The sequence below is a fragment of the Fulmarus glacialis genome, unplaced genomic scaffold (genome assembly GCF_000690835.1).
Source record: "Fulmarus glacialis isolate BGI_N327 unplaced genomic scaffold, ASM69083v1 scaffold29576, whole genome shotgun sequence".
NCBI classification, from domain to species: domain Eukaryota; kingdom Metazoa; phylum Chordata; class Aves; order Procellariiformes; family Procellariidae; genus Fulmarus; species Fulmarus glacialis.
In genome coordinates, this window is record NW_009219249.1 from 768 (window position 1) to 20,018 (window position 19,251).

The following is a 19,251-nucleotide window of genomic DNA, read 5'->3' on the forward strand; positions in this document are numbered from 1 at the left end:
AGCTGAGGCAAAGAGGGCTGTTCAGGGCAATTATTATTATGGCGTTCGTAAAAAATAGAATAAGAAAGGGCAACAGCAAGAAGGAACATGTTGGCCAAGATGTTTCAGCTGGTCATCCATGGGCGAGGAGGACGGGTGAAAGGCCAGCATATATATTTTGAGGGTTGGTGGTAGAAATCTAGGCTGATCATTTTCCTATATGTTAGGTATTATCTGGGACAGCATAGGCAAGAAGAAAGCCATCGAAGTCCTCAGGGGTGATTAAAAGCCAATTATGTGAGTGATGATTCCTCTTCCAAAGAAATGCTTGCTATGAAGCAGTCTCTGTCCAGCATTAAAATATTTTTTTCTTGCCAAAGTGCCACAAAAGCATTGCAAACCCACATGGTTTGGCTTTTCTATCTCGTCCCTCATCCGTGCCTGGCCGGCACTGCCGCTGTTTCTCACTCTCCCTATTTTTCTCCCTTAGGTGTCACATTGGGTGCTTTGAAACAAAGAAAATAAAAGGAAAACTCAGATAAAGGACCAAAATGAGGAAACACCGACATTTGCCCTTCGTGGCAATGTTTTGCCTCCTACTCTCAGGCTTTTGCTCGGTTCATGCCCAGCAGCAAGCAGGTAAGACCGGACTGCTTTACCCGACTTTGCCCCTGTACAAACGTGCCGCTAGTTCGCATCGTTTGGTTTTTAACATGCATGTCGACGGTACGTTGTGGTTTACCTTCTGCTCCTCAGCTCCCCTCTCAGCTGAGGGTCGTTTCGGACCCAGACCTTAGCCAATGCGCGCGGTACCTTCCCGAGCATGTGGCTGGCCGGCGGCGTGCCTTTAAGGATGCTCTGCGGGGGACGGGGGTGCGGGACGTGCACCCAGGGTGGCCCCGTGCGGGTTTTGTCCCGGGCAGAGCTGTTTTGCCCTCCATGCATGTGTAGGAGGGGTTTTTTTGCAGTGAGAAGAGCACTGCCACTGACCTGCAGAAAGGCTGTTTGGTTTTTTTAAGAGGAGGTGCTGGTGCCTTTGGGACCAGAGTTGGTGTCATGAGGGTGGGGGGTGTTAGCAGCAAGAAAAATACAGAAAACTCACGCCAGCACCCAGGCTGCTTAAACCGAGCAGCCCTTCCTTCCTCGAGCACCGCCGCGGAGCCAGCAAAGCCCTGAGTCAGCAAAAAATGCGCAGGAGACCATGGGCTGAGCGAACCTAAATTCACACGTGAAGCTGCAGGCGTCTTTGCCTGGCCCAGGGCTGGTGTCCAAACCCGTGCGGCGGGGGTCCGGGAGGGGAGAGACATCTCGCCTCCCCCTCCCCGGGAAGGGTAGGTCGCATGCTGTCCCCCAACGCCTGCGGTGTCAGGGCGCTGATGGCTGCCTGGTTTTTCTCCAGCGCTTCTCGTTTTGCTGCGGGCGACAAGGGGAAGCTAAGCTTCACTTTCATCATGCGAAAGAGGCTGTCGGTTGTTTGGGCGAGGAGGAGGAGGAGGAGGCATGCTTGCGCTGACCGATAGAAAATCCTAAACCCCCATCTGTTTTTTTAAAGCTGTCAAAACCGTTGCCGTGGCTGATATAATATTTCTAGTGGATTCCTCTTGGAGCATTGGGAAGGAACATTTCCAACTCGTTCGAGAGTTTCTGTATGATGTTATAAAAGCTTTAGATGTGGGAGGAAATGATTTTCGCTTTGCCCTGGTCCAGTTCAGCGGAAACCCCCACACAGAGTTCCAGTTAAATACCTACCCCTCTACCCGAGACGTCCTGTCCCATATTGCCAACATGCCTTACATGGGGGGAGGCACCAAGACTGGAAAAGGATTAGAGTACCTAATCGAGAACCATCTCACTAAAGCTGCTGGAAGCAGAGCCAGTGAAGGCGTCCCCCAGGTTATTATAGTCTTAACGGACGGACGATCCCAGGATGATGTGGCTCTGCCATCATCTGTCCTTAAATCGGCCCGTGTAAACATGTTTGCGGTCGGCGTGCAGGATGCAGTGGAAGGGGAGTTAAAGGAAATAGCGAGCGAACCCTTCGATATGCACCTTTTCAACCTAGAGAATTTTACCGCTCTCCACGGCATAGTTGGAGACTTAGTGGCGAGTGTCCGTTCATCCATGACTCCAGAAAAGGCTGGGGCCAAAGGACTGGTTAAAGACATCACAGGTAATGGCTGACTGCTGATGGCTCCCATCAGCACGGTATCTGCTGGCGTTGCGCTGTTTAAAGCCTTTGTAGGGGCAAGACTGAGATGGACGTTCAGAGGTTTAAAAACAAAGGTTTGAAGCATGTGGCCCCGTGTTTGTAGCTATTGAGAGTGCCATTGTTTGCAGACCGAGATGGCATCCCTGCCAGAGCTGCCAGGAGGTAGCGCAGGAGCCCTTGGATGGGCAGTGGCCCGCTTTGGCCATCCTTTTGCAGCCATGGCATGAAAATGCAAATGTAGGGAGCTCTGCAGAGTTATTAAATTGCCCCATCCTATCCACTCCCAAGGCAGGGAAACAGGGCATGAACACACCAGCCGCGATGGTGACTCTTTGAGGTCCTGACCGAAAACCCTCTGGAGACTGAGAAGGTCGCTGCTGGCTGCGGGGACACCATGCGGAATGTCCCCTTGCAGCTAGCGGGGGAGATAGGCAATGTGCTACTCCAGAAAGTCACATTCTTGGCTGAAGACAGCAGAAGCAGTTCGGTGGAGAACTTCTCCGCTGAAACCCCATCCCTGAGCTGGCCCTTAGCCTCTCTCCTCATCCGCTTGGAGAAGGTGTGTGGTTGGAGAGTCCCTTTTGCGATGCCTTTCAAATGCCTTCTTTACAAGCCGATGGCTTCCACCTGCCGGAGAGCTGGACCCTTCCCATAACCGAAACCTCCCTGCAAACTGTGTTGGCTTCAACGGACCTGCGCTGACCGCAAGCCGGGGGCCCAATTTGCCTGGCAAAAAAAAAAGACAGTCTTCCTCCGTCCCTTCTCTGTTTATGAAATTTCAGCGTGGAAAGGGCCTTCTGAGCAGCTTTGTTGTGTTTCAAAACAGAAGTCCCAGAGATCAAACCTTTCTTTTTATTCCTGAGACTCCATCTGAAGGTCAATAGCTTGTGGGGTGATGTAAGGCAACGGCAGTGTAATGAGGCAGCGTAACATTAATCCCCCTGTGTTGTCTTGCCTGATTAACCCTCACGCCAGCCCCACTGGGTGCTCTCCATCACTGCATGACACCGAGCAACACCAAAAGGCTGTGCTCACGTGTGTTTTTATTGTGCGAAGTGCTTGACAGGGCAAATATCCCGATGACGTGAAAGCCACAGGGAAGAAAAGCAGCTGCCCCAGAAAGATGACATAACGTTCGCCAATTTTAAGAAAATCATGTCAATATATGTGGAAAATGAATGTTATACCCAACCTGCTGACAGCACCGCAGCGGCTGTTTGGCCATGAAGGACCCCAGTGCTTCCCCGTTGAAATCAACAGGGGAATCGATCTTTGGTGGCTGGCTGTCCTCCTCTGGGGCACGCCAGCAGGTAACCCCATAGTACATAAACATCTGGAGTCACAGACACGTCTTTAAAAGCTTTAAAGGCAAATTCCTACTTCATGTATATCATGCATTTCCAAGCTCATTTCTACTCAATGATATTTTTTGCAAGAATTTCCTTCCACTCCATAACACAAATTTAAGCTAATCCTTCTATTGTAGTTTTGCCCCTGTGTGACTTGCATGGGCGATCTACGGAGTATCATTAAACATGGGAAAAGACGTTACAGGTCCTAAACATTGGATGACAATAGCGTGCAAAGCATGGTACAAATAACTGTTTGCATAAGAGTTTAAGAAGTCATTTATTCAGCTGATAACTCCATGTAGCATTAAAACGTACAAAAATGCCATGGATGTTATGCTAGAAATAAGCCCGAATATGAAACAGAAATGTAAAAAAACCCCCAGTCCCATAGAACTTCCAGTATAGAGTACCAAAGCTGTTGGTCTGTGGCAGTCCCCAGAGCTGACTAGCGTAAGTATGAAAGTCAGCCCCAAGTTTGCCCTGATGTATTTGTTAAATCTTAGCTGTCTGTCTCATCTGACCCTCCTTGCTTAGTTGTGTAACAAGCATGCTTTTATTTGTTCTCCAGCACCAGCTTGTTCCATAAATGTGCACTGAAGTACAAGGTTTTTTTACAGTGATGACAAATTATCCAACGCATCTGTTTCATATCTATTTTCTCTCCTGCGGGAGCGACCCGTGCTGCCGTGGTGACGCCCATTGGTGTCTGAAACCTCGTTCCTCACAAAGATGTCCAGGGTATCTAAAGCAGCGCTGGGTACAACCGCTTTGAGATTTCCCTTTCATTTATACGATGGAGTAGAAAGTGTACATCCCAACTGAAAATGGCACAGTAAAGACAACCGTAAACCGAAAAGACAACTGTAAAGACACCCCTAAATTTCGACTCGATGGAAAAATAAATCCTGGAGCCCTTTGCAATTCTGAACCACGTTGATGTTCTTCAAGCCAACACTGGCTATCGAGTTGGCCTGGGGAAGCGATGATGCCCTGGAGACCTTCTCCTTTGTCGCTGGAATTGCGGCATTATTTGAATCTCTTGGTGGCATTGCGATATATGAAAACATTTACTAGAAAAACAAGTAAACAGGCAAAAAAAAAAAAAAAAAAAAAAAGAGTGACACCATTGGTTAATAGCAAATTCTGCAGGTTTATTCCTGGCCTTGCTAAACTGCGTGCCGGTTTTGCTACTGGTTTCACCTTCGGCTTTCAAAAGTTGAGAGCTGGGTGGGATTTCCAAATGTTGCTTGTCATTCATTTGCAAACAGTCTGAAATCTGATTTCTTAACAAGATTGGAGAGTAATAGCATGGAAACATATGAGCACGTTTTGGGGACTTCTTCCCCTCCTTTTTGCATGCGTACAGCTCTTGGTGACATTGATGGTAAAATTAGTTCAGCAAAAGGAGTAAGAGCAGACACCAGGACATTTTGGGTCTGCTTCGGTAAGTCTCACAGCAAAAATGCTTCCCACTCAACAACCAGGTTCATGCCGTATAAAAGTTTTGTTTGGTGTGGGTATATTCTCAGCAGATGCTTGCGATCATCTGGGTATGGTCACAACAAATAGAGTTGGATAATTGTGTCATGACTGATTTCATCACCCTGTTTTAACCTGATTCTGCATTCCTTGATTGAATATCCAGAGTCCATATGAAAAATACAGACCAGACCCCTCTATCGATAATCAATGCAGCTTTGTGCAAAATAATTAAAGCAAGGCAATTTTTGCGTGGCACGGGTTGACAATTGTGCGGGTCAGCTTGCTGGTCAAATACCATCGCGTGTATGCTGGCAGCTGGTAAAAGAGTTACTGTGCAAGAATAACAACCAAAACCTTTTCAATTGTTTCTAACAAATGCATTTCAAATAATAATCCTTCATGGTGGGAAAAGCCAATCTATTCAGCCGCTGTTTTTAACCAACAAAAGAGCAGAATTGCAACAGAGAGGCTGAGACTTTCCATGCATCCAGTAAATGGTGGCTTTTTTCTTCAAAAAAAAAAAAAAAAAAAAAGAAAAAAGAGACTGCAATGAGGAAAACCTCCTACGAATATTACTGTCCTCACCCGCTGTCTTCAGGGTGAATTGCTACCAAAATCCACCTTCTTCTTTCGGCTCTGTCTAAATATTTGGACAGTACTGGCCGCTGATGGAATGGATCTAGATTTCCAAAGACTATATTTTGCCAAGTTTACTCCTCGCGTGCCAATAATGCTGACCCCCGTGTGACTGCAGCCACTCTCTCAGGTTGTGTCTGCTCGAGCCGTCTCTTGATGGGCAGCGGATGCTACTGGGATGGGGCTGGGAGCTCGTATTCAATCAGAATGCAGAACTAAGAGGCAAACGTCACCTCCTCAGTGAACATGTGTTTTGTTTTCTCATTTTCATGTTTCTTACTGGTTTTCCGAGAAACATGTCAGAACACTGTACAACCGCATGTAATCACTCATTTTAATGCTTTCACCTTTTGCATTTCTTTTTTTAAAGCTCAAGAGTCCGCTGACCTTATTTTCCTTATTGACGGATCAAACAACATCGGAAGTGTCAATTTTCAAGCCATACGTGATTTCCTTGTAAATTTGATTGAAAGCCTCAGAGTTGGAGCTCAGCAAATACACATTGGGGTGGTGCAGTATAGTGATCAACCCAGAACCGAGTTCGCTTTGAACAGCTACTCCACAAAAGCGGATGTTCTGGATGCCGTGAAGGCACTTAGTTTCCGCGGTGGCGAGGAAGCGAACACCGGTGCGGCACTGGAGTTTGTGGTGGAGAACCTCTTCACCCAGGCGGGAGGCAGCAGGATAGAGGAAGCGGTGCCTCAGATTTTAGTGCTGATAAGTGGTGGAGAGTCTAGTGATGATATCCGAGAGGGCTTGTTAGCGGTGAAGCAAGCTAGTATATTTTCGTTTAGCATTGGGGTCCTGAATGCTGACAGTGCAGAGCTGCAGCAGATTGCTACTGATGGAAGCTTCGCATTTACTGCCCTGGATATCCGTAACCTTGATGCTCTTCGAGAATTATTACTGCCCAACATTGTTGGAGTGGCCCAAAGACTCATTTTGTTAGAGGCCCCAACCATTGTGACTGAAGGTATGTATGCCTTTCTAGACCGTTGCATTTCGATGAATTGATGAATGAATGAGCTTTTGCACGCTTTAAAAACTTTTTTTTTTTTTTTACTTTAAATTTTTTTATTTTTGCAATGCATCTCTCTGGTCTGGTTATGGAGAAACACCAGGAAAGACAAACAGTCCTGCGGCTAATGTGCAGAAACTCATTTGCCCAGTGGGTTATCTTTTGAAAACTGTGAGGTTTTGTGTCAATAACTGGCATGGGATGGGGTTTTAAAGGACACAAGCGGAGTATAAAAAAGCTCATATAATCCTTATTGGGGTATCTAAGCACCCCGGGAGTAAATACTGCAGCACTGTCAGTTCTGAAAACATGTCACGTAAGCTTACATTATATGTCAATTGAAAGTGTCGTGAGAATGAAATTTGGCTCGGGAAGCTAACAAGGATGTTAAATGGATCCCTATTTCACAGAGTTGAAGTTATCAGCTTGCTAAAACAGTAAAATTCCGTACGTCATCGAAACTGCGCACTATCCTCGGGAAAAGGGTGAAATTCCTGTGTTGTTGAACTTAAAAGCAAAACAGCCCTTAGTTCTTCCGAAGTGCAATCCCTACCTCGCTAACATATATTTCCCTTCAATCTGTAAGCTGAGAAAGTTTACCTGAGGCCAAGGGAAATGAAATGAAAAGGTAGGTGTCAATGTTCCACTTAGGTCACTTCGTCACTCTTAAGTCCCCTTTGACGTTATTTCTGAACTAGCATTAGCTTGGGTGCATTAGAATAATGAATTATCTAGATTTATGGAGCAAGTAGGTGATTAAGAGTTTCTCACCCTATGGTTTTATGACTGAGTTAAATTTACTGATAGAGAGGCTTTATGAAAGACCCAATATGTCGTATTTCAGAGGCCCCTGGAAAGGGCCAGGCTGGAGTTGCTGCACTTAATTACCAGGCCGCTTAATGCAAACAACACTTTTGGGATCCAAGTGCCAGTCTGGAGTTCTGTACATACTGTTCAACTCATGATGTATGTTGACATATAAAACTGCATTCCAGATGTCTTCGCTGATCTATGTCTAAACATGATTGCTATCCCGTGGCTCAAATCAAAGGGAGGAATTTGCCTAAAAGATCATTTTATGACCTTGCCTTGATTATTCCAGGAAAGAACATAAAGAACTTTTGCTTGTAGCACCCCATGAGAACCATATTTAGCTAAATAAGCTGAAGTCTGCATGCCTAGCTAAAATGTGCATGCCAGGACCCATGCGAGTCAATGGAAAAACCTCTCTTTCTGCCCCTCCGATTTTTAACGGTTTGAAGGGCAAGATTAAAAATGTTGGTACATTTGGTTTCATCTGCACTTGCATATTTTTCACCTAAAATGCCAGCTCATTTGTAGAAGGTACTACAGGAGCATCAGCCTGTGTAATTACATACAGATGGATATGCTAAATGGACAAGTGGGTCCAGGAGCTTTAGGGAATTTCCTTTCCCTAGCATCCATGGAAAGTAATTTTGACTGGTCTGCTTGATTCACATCAGTGCCTTGGAAGTCTGCAGCGTAAAGCACTGGTTTGGGAGACGCACTGCAGCCCAAAAGGGATGCCAAACCCCCTGAGGTGCCAAGCGTTCCTGTGAAATACTGAAGTCACCTCGCTTCGCTTTAGCTCTCGGGCTGTACGCTAGTCCTCCTGGGATGAATGGGTGTCTAAAGTGCCTTTCTGCCTCTCTTCTCCCCTCTCCTTTAGCTACTGGGGGAGCCTGGATGATTAAATTAGACGAAGTGCTTCACCAAAGACAGCTGAGAAGGCAATGAGGAGGGAACTATGCAGGGCTGGGTTCAATGCTGACAACATTCCCAACTTTTAGAGTCAAAGATATAATGCTTTGGTCGCAAATCCTTTGAAATTCTGGGGACGTTTGCCATCAGCTTTACTGGGCTCTGGATCAGACCCTATGAGATGTTTACAGCTTTGCTTAAATGCTTTTGCTTTAATTGTGTCCATTGAAATTAGCACCGTGGGGTGTTTCTTCCTGTGGGTTTTGGTTTCGGTTCTTGCGTTCCTCTTCTCTAAGGAAACATACTGCAGGATTTGAGAGCTGCAAGAGGAATGAGTAGCGGAGGGAGCTATTCCTTCCCAGCCTCCCTCATCTTTGCAAAGCCCCTTTGATGTTTTCCACAAACTTCTATATAAAGTCAAAAGTTTCCAGGGTCTCCATTTTTGGGTATCTAGCTGCTGACAAGCTAAGGAAGGGCTTTGGACATCTCTCCTGGGTGATACAAAGCAGAGATTTCAGCCCTCGTTATCCCTTTGAAAAGTTTCCTGTTTTCAGCCCTCTCCTCCTTGAAATAGCTGATGAGGAAAAAAACCTGGCTGGGGGGACGAATGCTGGAAATCATGGCTCTGGGAAAGGGATCATTTAAATGAATCCTTGTTGCTTTGTGAGTAGCTCTGTTTTGACAGCCTGGGCAGTCAACTGCAAGCCACCGGCAGCTCACGTGAGGCTGTAGCTCAGGGAGGGCACCACCACATTTGCTTCATGCAGGTTCTCATCATTTGTGTCCGACAGCACCACTATTTTAAGCTTTAAACTTTGACAATCGGTTCTTAATCGAACAATTTCCAGCAGGACTCTGCGAGAAGTTTTTGCAAGGGCTCGCACTTGCTGGCAGAGGCAGGTCTCTCGGGGTCCAAGGGCAACGGGGACAGCCGAGTCGCAGATGTCATCTCCAGCTCTAAATCCATCCTTGGGGTAGCCCCAATCTCATGGCACTCGCCCGTAATGAGAAACCTGACGGAGACTGGCCTTTGGGAGCACTGCTTTCCGTGGCCAGCTGGTGTCCAGCCAAGGAGGATTGCAACCAAAGCTTTGTTCTTTGTTCAAAGCCAAAGTAAATAGCCTCCACGCAGAGGAGCTCTCATGGGCCAAAGGGCTGCCCTTTTCCATCCAGGCAGGACAAGAGAGTGTTTGCTACCATTTGCCCTGAGCGGTGTGAGATCCTGACGATGCTGGGTCTCCACTTCCCCCAGGCTGTGCGCTGGGCGTAGCAGCGAGCCCGGGAGGTGATGGACCTGCCACCTTGAATATTGACCCCATTTCAGGAGCTCTTAGGTGGGTAGGCAATTTAAGGACACGCCAAGGCCAACATAACACAATGATCCAGAACGCTCCAGCATAAGTTGGAAGCAACACAAGGTTTCCTTTTTCACTTCAATGGTATGAAGTCGGGGAGGTGATGATGTGAGTGGGGTTGTCTAAAAGATGGTATTAAGATTATCTCCCTTGATGATCATGTGTAATGCTTTTATCATAATGGTATTGGTCTTGTTAATATTTACTGTTTTTTCGTGTACATTTGCTGTATTAAATATGATGGTGCTTTGGTTCCAATGCCGCACAACAGGTTTTTTTCCTCCCTAACTATCTTCCTTCAAACTTAGCCAGGGAACTGGAAAGCTGATTGTGCTCTTTCTGTGTCCTATGCCATCGTCAATAATAAAGTTTCAGAGATTACAACCTAGGGGACCCGTTTTGTTAAAGACATGGCAACCAGAATATAATTCAGCTCTTCCATGACTGGGCTGGCTGTGCCAAGAAAAATCAAAACTTGTTTTTGTTAGATAAGGAATAAGATGTAGGATGTGAAGACCCAAAGTCCAGGTATGTTGAGTAAGTGGAGACTGTTCTTTACTTGTGTCACTGCTCTTGGGAACCTAATCCTTCTGAAAGCAAACCATGCTTTGGCATGATTCAGGTGGCTCCACTGTAGATAGAGGGAGCATCACCTGCTTATTTTATCTCATGTGCCAGCTGAGTGCCAAGATTTCTCCTGACGGTTTGTTTGCCTTTCTTGTTTTGATATCTATATGCATTTTAATATTAAGTTTTATAAACAATGCAATTCTTGCAACTCTTCAACTCTTCTGTGTTTTACAAATTTCTTATTAGCCCTCTGCTAGAACCTAAAAAACAAATTCTGTTTTGAAAGCAAGACCCTTTTAAAGGTGTTGAGAGCAACAGTACTTCAAGCAAACAAGAAGTCCTAAACATTGCTGAACTGTTGATGTAGAATTGATGCGCGGAGTGTGGTGAAGGCTTCCGCTAACATTATGTTCATGTGTTACTTGCAGTTATTGAAGTGAACAAGAAGGATATAGTCTTCCTGATAGATGGCTCAACTGCTTTGGGGACTGGCCCCTTTAACTCAATTCGTGATTTCGTTGCCAAAATTGTCCAAAGGCTGGAGGTTGGACCCGACCTGATCCAAGTCGCAGTGGCGCAGTACGCAGACACTGTGAAGCCAGAGTTTTATTTTAACACCCACCAGAGCAGAAAGGATGTGATGGCTAACGTGAAGAGAATGAAGCTCATGGGTGGTACGGCACTCAACACTGGCTCGGCACTGGACTTTGTGAGGAGCAACTTCTTCACCAGTGCTGCTGGGTGCAGGATGGAGGAAGGGGTGCTCCCCATGCTGGTGCTCATCACTGGTGGTAAGTCCAGGGATGCCGTTGACGAAGCCGCGGCGGAGATGAAAAGGAACCGGATAGTGATCCTTGCCATTGGGTCGAGAAACGCCGACCTGGCAGAACTTCAAGAAATAGCCCATGAGAGAGATTTTGTGTTCAACCCAAATGACTTCCGCGTTCAGTTCATGCAAGCCATTCTTCCTGAAGTGTTGTCACCTATCCGGACGCTCTCTGGAGGACTAATTGTCCAAGAACCACCCTCAGGTAATTAATTACCTTGTTCTAATTAAGGAGATACGGTTTATATGTTTGTCAACTCTTATTCTATGACATCTAGAGATAAGGAAGAAAAAAGCATCAAGTACCTATTTCAGCGTAGCTAAATGTTGTCTCTTTGATTTGCAAAATGTGCATGAACAGATCAGTGAATTTGGCAGCGTGATTGTTGTTACAGGTTTGTCATTCCTTCCTGGAGATTTTGTCCCATTCCATATTTGTCACCAACATTTAAAGGTCTGGACGTGGAAGATGTGCTTTACTAGTTAGGTACCGAAATTGTTCAGTGGAGGCTTTTTCTCTCACTTAGGGTTTGTGTAACCTATGAACAGGGCACACTGTGAATGTTATAATCTCTTCCCCAGTTTGAAAATCATCTGTAGTGGATATTTGCTCAAGAAAGCTTAAAAGTTTCTTCCGAGTGTAAAGAAAATAAGCAAGTTTGTTCATGGAGATGTTCAGAGAAAGCTAGCCTGACACTGTTGGACTGAAACTCACCCTTTAAGAACATATTTAGCGTTTTCTTATCATTTACTCAGCTCAAGCCCTGAGAGGCATATGAGACTATTGCAGTGTTGATTTTAATTTAATCTGTTTAGAAGATGATCCAAAGCCCCGTGAAGCCAGTGGATTCTTTTTACTTCGTCTTGCCATTGACATCAGTAGACTTTGGAAGCAATCCAATAGCTAGAGTCATGTCTTTTGAGATAGTTTCCCCTGCATTTCAAGAAGTGTTCTAGCTGCATAGAGATTTTGTACCGAATCTCTCAAGATTTCTTCCCAATAGAGATGTTTGAGGTTGAATTAACGTTGTGCTGGATCATATTTGAACCTTGCATTTCTGTCTCATGGCATATAAAGACTAGAAAAACAAGACTTCTTCCAGCTCCCAGTAAGGTCAATAGTGAGGTTCCCATTGGCTTAAGTGGGTGTCGAACCATGTCCGTATTTTTTCTAGTTTCTCCAAAAGTAATTTCAAATTATAAACCACAGTGCAAAAGAAACTGAGTTTTTGGAAAGAGTCCTTAAAGAATTAAAGCCTATGATTGATTTACATGAAGAGCAGACATTTTCAAATCAGTTTGCCAACACTTGTCCTTAATTAAGATGAATATCACGGGACTTATCATTTAATAAGCTTTTTTTCAGAATGTGTTTCCTGCTAATACAGTTTTGCATGGCTATACACCAAACCTGACATTTTTATTTTTCAACGTAAATTAAAAATGTTCCTATACTTGTTCTTTAAAGCTCATTCATGCAGCTTCTCTTTTTTTCCAGTCCTTTTGCTCTACTATACTCACAGCTATTCACATACACAATAAGCAAGTAATCATATCCTACCCCATAAAATGACTATTATTAGTAACGTAACCGATTTTGACACTGGGCAGCCTGTTACATTTCAACTAGATATTGTCTCACCCTGGTGCTTGAATGGCACTTTTCTGGGAAAAATTAAAAATACAGAAAGCCAAGACAATCTGTAAAATCTGAGAGCAATGCCTGTGCTCTGAAGAGTACTCCTTTTCTCCCTTTTGGTTTTAATATCTCACTATTTATATATTCTATATATAGGACAGCAAGCTTACAGGGACAAGGCAAGCTAGAGAGATGGATGAATATACCATATGCCCATAGGTAAATGCTTTAAACAGAAAGTTAATGAACAGAATTAGCAATGGGCATCAATATATTCTTGAATAACTTATTTGGAGGAAGGCATCCAGGGGGGATGCATTGGACGAACCCACTCGTCAGTTCTCTGAGACCTTACTTAAAGTTTCGGCATTTTGGTCTGTCATCTGGACATGATGTGTTTAGAGCAAAAAGAACAGGGGGATGATCCTGTGGTGTCTTTGGGGTGACGTTGCAGATCTGTGTCTTGGGGGTCTTAAAAAAGGAGCCGAGAACTGGCTGGTTACTGCCAAAAGTGGGAAATTTCTCCCCCTTCAACAGCCCACAAAATGGATGTCTGTAACTGCAGACGTCAAAATGCAGTTTTCTGCATCAAATGCAGATGTCAAAAAGGCAGGTGTCTCAGGCAGCTGTTGCAGCCTCGTCTGGAGCAGTTTTCTTAAGCCTATTAGTAAAAGCTATTTTTAATACCCACTCAAAATACCAACCAAATTGGTTACTTGGCAGAAGTGTTTTCCCATGCAAGTGGAGCCTAACTCTGCACCACGGGCCAGCCGCCGCTGGCTGCACAGCATGACCGTGGAAGTCACTGCAGGGCGGGACGTGGTTCTCGACATCTAGGGATGCATGGGAGCATCCCCGTGGGACGGGGGATTGCTTAGTAAGGGGGTGATAGTGCTGGGTGTCAAAGCACACTTTAGGTGCCAGTAAGCGGAAACGTTCCCTGAAGCTTTGTTGGAAAGCCCTGGGTAAATGCGTGGTGACTTGCAGATAAGCAAGGTGTCTGTAGGCGTAATTCAGTGTTGCTCCACCAAAATCAATGACGCTTGCCTTTTGCTGGCTAAGGATCTGGCCCAGGGCATGCAGCTCTGGCATTAGCGGTCATTGAAAACATCTGCCATGACAGAGGCTGAGCCCCATTGATAAACCTGACGTTTAAGACTTTTCAAGTCAGAAACCTCCAATTTAGTCATTTCCAGCAATGTCCTTGTTACTTCTGTGCTGATCACGCTCCTTTTTTTCTCCCCCCTTCCTCCTAACAATGTTTACATGCGTGTACAGCGTATGCTGTATGCACACATGAAAAAAAATTCCTATTTTTGTTGTCTGTGATGTCTCATGTTATTTTCTGTGCTCTACTGCAGTTCAAGTAACCAAAAGGGATATCATCTTTCTTTTGGATGGATCACTCAACGTCGGAAATGCCAACTTCCCCTTTGTGCGTGACTTTGTTGCCACCCTAGTTAACTACCTTGATGTCGGCAGTGACAAAATCCGAGTTGGCTTAGTGCAATTTAGCGACACTCCTAAAACCGAGTTCTTTCTATACTCGTACCAAACCAAATCAGACATAATTCAACGTATGGGGCAGCTGAGGCCCAAGGGGGGGTCAGTGCTGAACACTGGCTCTGCACTGAACTTTGTGCTTTTGAATCACTTCACGGAAGCTGGTGGGAGCAGAATAAATGAACAAGTGCCGCAGGTCCTAGTCCTGGTGACGGCAGGGAGGTCTGCCGATCCCTTCTTGCAAGTTTCCAATGAATTAGCTCGGGCCGGAGTGCTGACTTTTGCTGTTGGAGTTAGGAGTGCGGATAAGGCAGAACTTGAACAGATTGCCTTTAATCCAAGAATGGTATATTTTATGGATGATTTCAGTGCTCTGGCAGCTTTACCCCAGGAGTTAAATAAGCCTATAACAACATATGTTAGTGGAGGTGTGGAAGAGGTTCCACTCGCCCCAACAGGTAATACCTACCTTCCTTCATGTTGACTGCATTAAGTTAATCTTGTTTCTCTTGACTGTTTGCTCCCGATGTACACCTTCACATCTGTCCAAGGCCCTGAGTCATCGAAGTGCTTGAGGCTGTGCTTAACCGTCAAGACGTGGTTTGACACTGGCAGCTCTAAATTTTGTTCAAGCCATTGCTAGCACGCTTTAAAGACAAGCCCCATTTTAAGTCTTTTGGCGGGTCACGACTGAAGGAGGACCCCAGTGAGTCTGTGCCCACCAGCCCCTTACTCAGGTGTTCCCTTTCTGCTGCCGTAATAATGTCACAGTCCGTAAATGCATCGTCCGTTCTAGCTCAGGAATGGGAGCGTGCACTTTTGGCCACAAGGAATGGTGTGGGAAGGTTAAAGTCCTGCCAAAGAGCACAGAGGAGCGGAGGTCTAGCCAGGTACAGGTGGCCGAAACCTTCCCTGGAGCCACTTTGTCAAAGTGCTGTTATCAGGCTGTCACAGAGGCTGAATTTGACTCCAGAGACTCAAAGTTATCCTCCAACAGCTGTTGGCAAGTTTAACCCTTTTTAAACAGGTATTTGCTCACTAATTCCCTTATTGTGGCTATGTGCATATGAAGACCAGGATTGTTTAGTATGGAAAGGAGACCATTAAGATTAATATGAAAGATGTTAAGACACACAGATATGAGATGCTTGGTTTTGCCTTGGATATTCAATGAGATTAAAAGGTCATCAAATGGAAACAGGTAAAAGCCTTTTTCTCCTCCCAAAGTCATAACTCTCCTATGGATTTAGATGCTCCTTGTGATGCAACTGGGAGAAGTACTTTAAAAGAATACAGAAAATGCTTTGTGTGTGTATGTATGTATGAACTAATGTCTATTTGTTATCTACTGAGCCTTTAAATAGAAAAAAACCCAACCCTCCACTGCTGTTGTACTTCATGCCTGTATTACCGGCATATTGCTAGGCCATAAACATCACTGGCGTAATCTGAAACAGCCAAATTTGATATGACTGATATGATGTGATACAATATATGATATGACTATCTGGTGCCTGAATTTATTGAGTCTTAGGATAGAGGTGTTCTTGCTTCCCCTTCTTCCTCAGATAAAAAAGTCAAAGGTACTGTTTAGTCCTGTAACCTTTGAAAGCTTTGGTAAATGAAAATCACTTGCTTTGCATATTGAAACCCAGCTAATTTGCAGAGAAGTTTCTAGGATGACTTTTAAGAAGAAAAATGCCTTCATATCTTTTTTTTCCCCTCTTTTCATTTTGTGAATTTATTCTAGAAAGCAAGAAAGATATTTTATTCCTGATTGATGGCTCAGCCAACCTCTTGGGTAGCTTTCCTGCCGTCCGGGACTTTGTACACAAAGTTATTTCTGACCTGAACGTGGGTCCCGATGCCACACGAGTAGCTGTAGCTCAATTCAGTGACACCATCCAAATTGAATTTGACTTTGCCGAGCTCCCGTCTAAGCAAGACATGCTTCTCAAGGTGAAAAGGATGAAGATAAAAACCGGGAAGCAACTGAACGTTGGAGCTGCGCTAGATGAAGCCATAAGGAGGCTGTTTGTGAAGGAAGCTGGAAGCAGGATCGAAGAAGGGGTTCCTCAGTTTTTGGTCCTCCTTGCTGCTGGGAGATCAACCGACGATGTGGAGCAACCGTCAGATGCTCTGAAGCAAGCTGGAGTTGTGACCTTTGCTATCAAAGCCAAAAATGCCGACCCTGCAGAGCTGGAAAGGATCGTTTACGCCCCGCAATTCATTCTGAACGTCGACTCCCTCCCTCGGATTTCAGAGCTTCAGCCAAACATAGTCAACCTGTTGAAAACTATCCAGCTTCAGCCAACAGGTACAGGGACCCCCGGGGTTTCCAAGAGGCTGAAAGACACCACTTACATGCTCCCCTCAATTTGGGAACTGGGGCAATTGGGTCTGGTGATGTTTAAAACGATTATAGTAGAAACTGCTATTGTACTTGGATATTCCTCTGGTCAGACCCTGATCCAGCAAAGCATTAAGGTCCAAACTGAATTTTAAAGATGAGTAAGGAAAAAGCCTTTTGTTCGGCTGCAGGAGCTGCAGTAGGTGCTGTTACCAGTGTGTAAAACATGGTACAAACCTGAAATAACAGTGAGTTGTTGCCCCAGAGATCTTGCATAAATTGATGTGCAATGCTGGGCAATTGCGAGCTAGAAGAAGCAAATAAAGACTTGTCTCGATTTCTCTTTCCGTCCTCCCTTTTCTGGAGGAGTGGTAGGGCGTAAGGAGCACTGCAGCGCGCTGGATTCACTCTCGCTCCGTTATTTCTTACAGGATATGACGGCAGTTTCTGCATTTTTTACCTACGCACCAATAAATTAGATGCTCTTGACTCAGTTACCGATACAAGCTCAGTAGATGAGTATGGATTAATTGAAGAAAAAAAAAAAATCATAAAAAGAATCACAAGGCCACAATTATGAATTCACACTGCGGTACTGGAAATTACGCATGTCCAGCTGTGTGATTTCCTGAGCCCTAATTTGAGAATTAACCTGTCTCCCAACAGCAGGTGGGGACAAGGAAAAGTGTAATAACATCCACAGCATCTCTTCGTAAAAGTCCTGGGCAGATGGACTTAGAATCATAGAAACATAAAAAAGAAATAGGGCTGGAAGGGATCTCAGGGTGCCATCTGCTACATACCCTTGTCCCCAACAGGATCTTCTTGTCCAGAACCAGCTCACGTTGGTCTAATCTGTTCTGAAAACCCTCCGGCGGCGGCGATTTCCCAGCCTCCGTAATCAATCTGTTCAATTGCTTTTATCTGTATCAGCAGATACTTTTCCGTAATGTCAAACCTCTGCCTTCCTAGTCATAGTTCAAGCCGCTTCCTTCAACTCAAGAAGGATCCAGATGTCAGCTCATTCCTGTGTTTTGTATGACAGCCTTTCATTTACTTTAAGCTTGCCATGTACATCTTGTCTCGGTCCTCGTGTGTACCCAGCTCATTCAATCTTTCCTTGTAGGTCTTGTAGGTTTTCCTCCTTTTCACCCTTGTCTTTCCAACGTCAGCCTGCTCCAAATGACCAGAGCGTAACAATGGTGTCCCCTGGTCATCTCTTAGCCCATCCTTTCCATGCGGAATCATTGCCCTTCCCGTATTTGTGCAGCTTCTGCCTCCACATAGACTAGTGCAACTAGTGCTCTTGAATTGCATCCTCCCTTTTCAAGGTAGGTTTTCCTCCTTTTCACCCTTGTCTCTCCAACGTCAGCCTGCTCCAAATGACCAGAGCGTAACAATGGTGTCCCCTGGTCATCTCTTAGCCCATCCTTTCCATGCGGAATCATTGCCCTTCCCGTATTTGTGCAGCTTCTGCCTCCACATAGACTAGTGCAACTAGTGCTCTTGAATTGCATCCTCCCTTTTCAAACAATTTCAGTCTTGTCAAGATCAGTTTGAATCCCTTTGACCACCAAGTACTGTGAATAATTGCGCTAATTGCTCACAAATAGCTGCATTCAGCTACTTTTCCTAGTATTCTTGGCTAAAGGAGAGCCACCACATAAGAGTACCCGTATTTTTTTCTTCTTTATTTGCTACCCAGAGACTTTTGATAGGACTCTCTTCCACTGCTCCTGAACTTTAGAGGAAGTGTATGAAGCTGGGATACACCAGGCAATGTCTGCTCCCTCTTCCTACCTGTATTGCTCAACACAAGCTATATTAATATTCCAGTCCTATGCATTAACCCACCAAGTTTCCAACATTCCTTTTAAATAATAAGCTTGATCTGAAGTCTGCATTAAGACTTCAACTGCCTTTGCTAACTCTTTATATGTCTAGCATTCATAAGCAGATATTTAAGATTTTCTTCAGAGGGACAGATCAAGTTCCTGCTTGTCCCACTTGACCCTGCTATAAACAAGCCAACGGCACTTTTGGGGATGCCATCCATCGGTTGCTGTGTTTGAGAGGCAGTGATGTTTTCTGCTTGGTTGAGCCAATGTTAGTCAATAGCAGAACGCGTCAACAGTTCTCTGATCATTGACATTTCACGGTCTTGATTTAAAAAAAAAAAGAATGTTTGGTCACTATTAGCATTTTTTCCTGCTTGAAGTTAGTGAAAAAAAAAAAAATCAGTGTCTAGCATTTTAGAAAAGCATTTTAGCATTTTCAGTTGGATGTCGCTTCCAGCAAATTCTTATTTTATCTGAGCATGTGCAGGATTATTTATTTCTGAGTTCAGTGACACTTCAGAAAAGCTTTTCTTTCCCTCTCTTCACCGGCTCCCTGTGAGCACCCTCTCTGCAGTATGCCATTTCGTTCAGAAACTCAGTTTTCTCTGGGAGCAGAAGATTCCTGATGCCCCAGACTCCCGTTGCATATTGCAAAGCCGTGCGCCAGCTTCCCAGCCCCCTTGGGAACAGACGGCTTCTCCCAACCTCAGGTAGGAGATGGCACCCAGAGTCCCTTGGCACCCTACTTCCTATGGGTCTATGATTCTATGAC

At 45.0% G+C, this 19,251-nt stretch overlaps 1 protein-coding gene across 2 annotated transcripts in view; it reads left to right on the forward strand.

The window, feature by feature from the left end:
- The first annotated feature begins 530 nt into the window (after positions 1 to 530).
- Positions 531 to 19,251, forward strand: part of COL6A3 (collagen, type VI, alpha 3) — a 54,582-nt gene continuing 35,861 nt past the window's right edge. For both annotated transcript variants that reach the window (XM_009580297.1, XM_009580298.1), the window contains exons 1-6: positions 531 to 618; positions 1,532 to 2,149; positions 6,029 to 6,631; positions 10,752 to 11,354; positions 14,150 to 14,749; positions 16,042 to 16,608. In XM_009580297.1, the coding sequence (XP_009578592.1) occupies positions 531 to 618; positions 1,532 to 2,149; positions 6,029 to 6,631; positions 10,752 to 11,354; positions 14,150 to 14,749; positions 16,042 to 16,608 (3,079 nt within the window). The remainder of the gene's footprint in view (positions 619 to 1,531; positions 2,150 to 6,028; positions 6,632 to 10,751; positions 11,355 to 14,149; positions 14,750 to 16,041; positions 16,609 to 19,251) is intronic.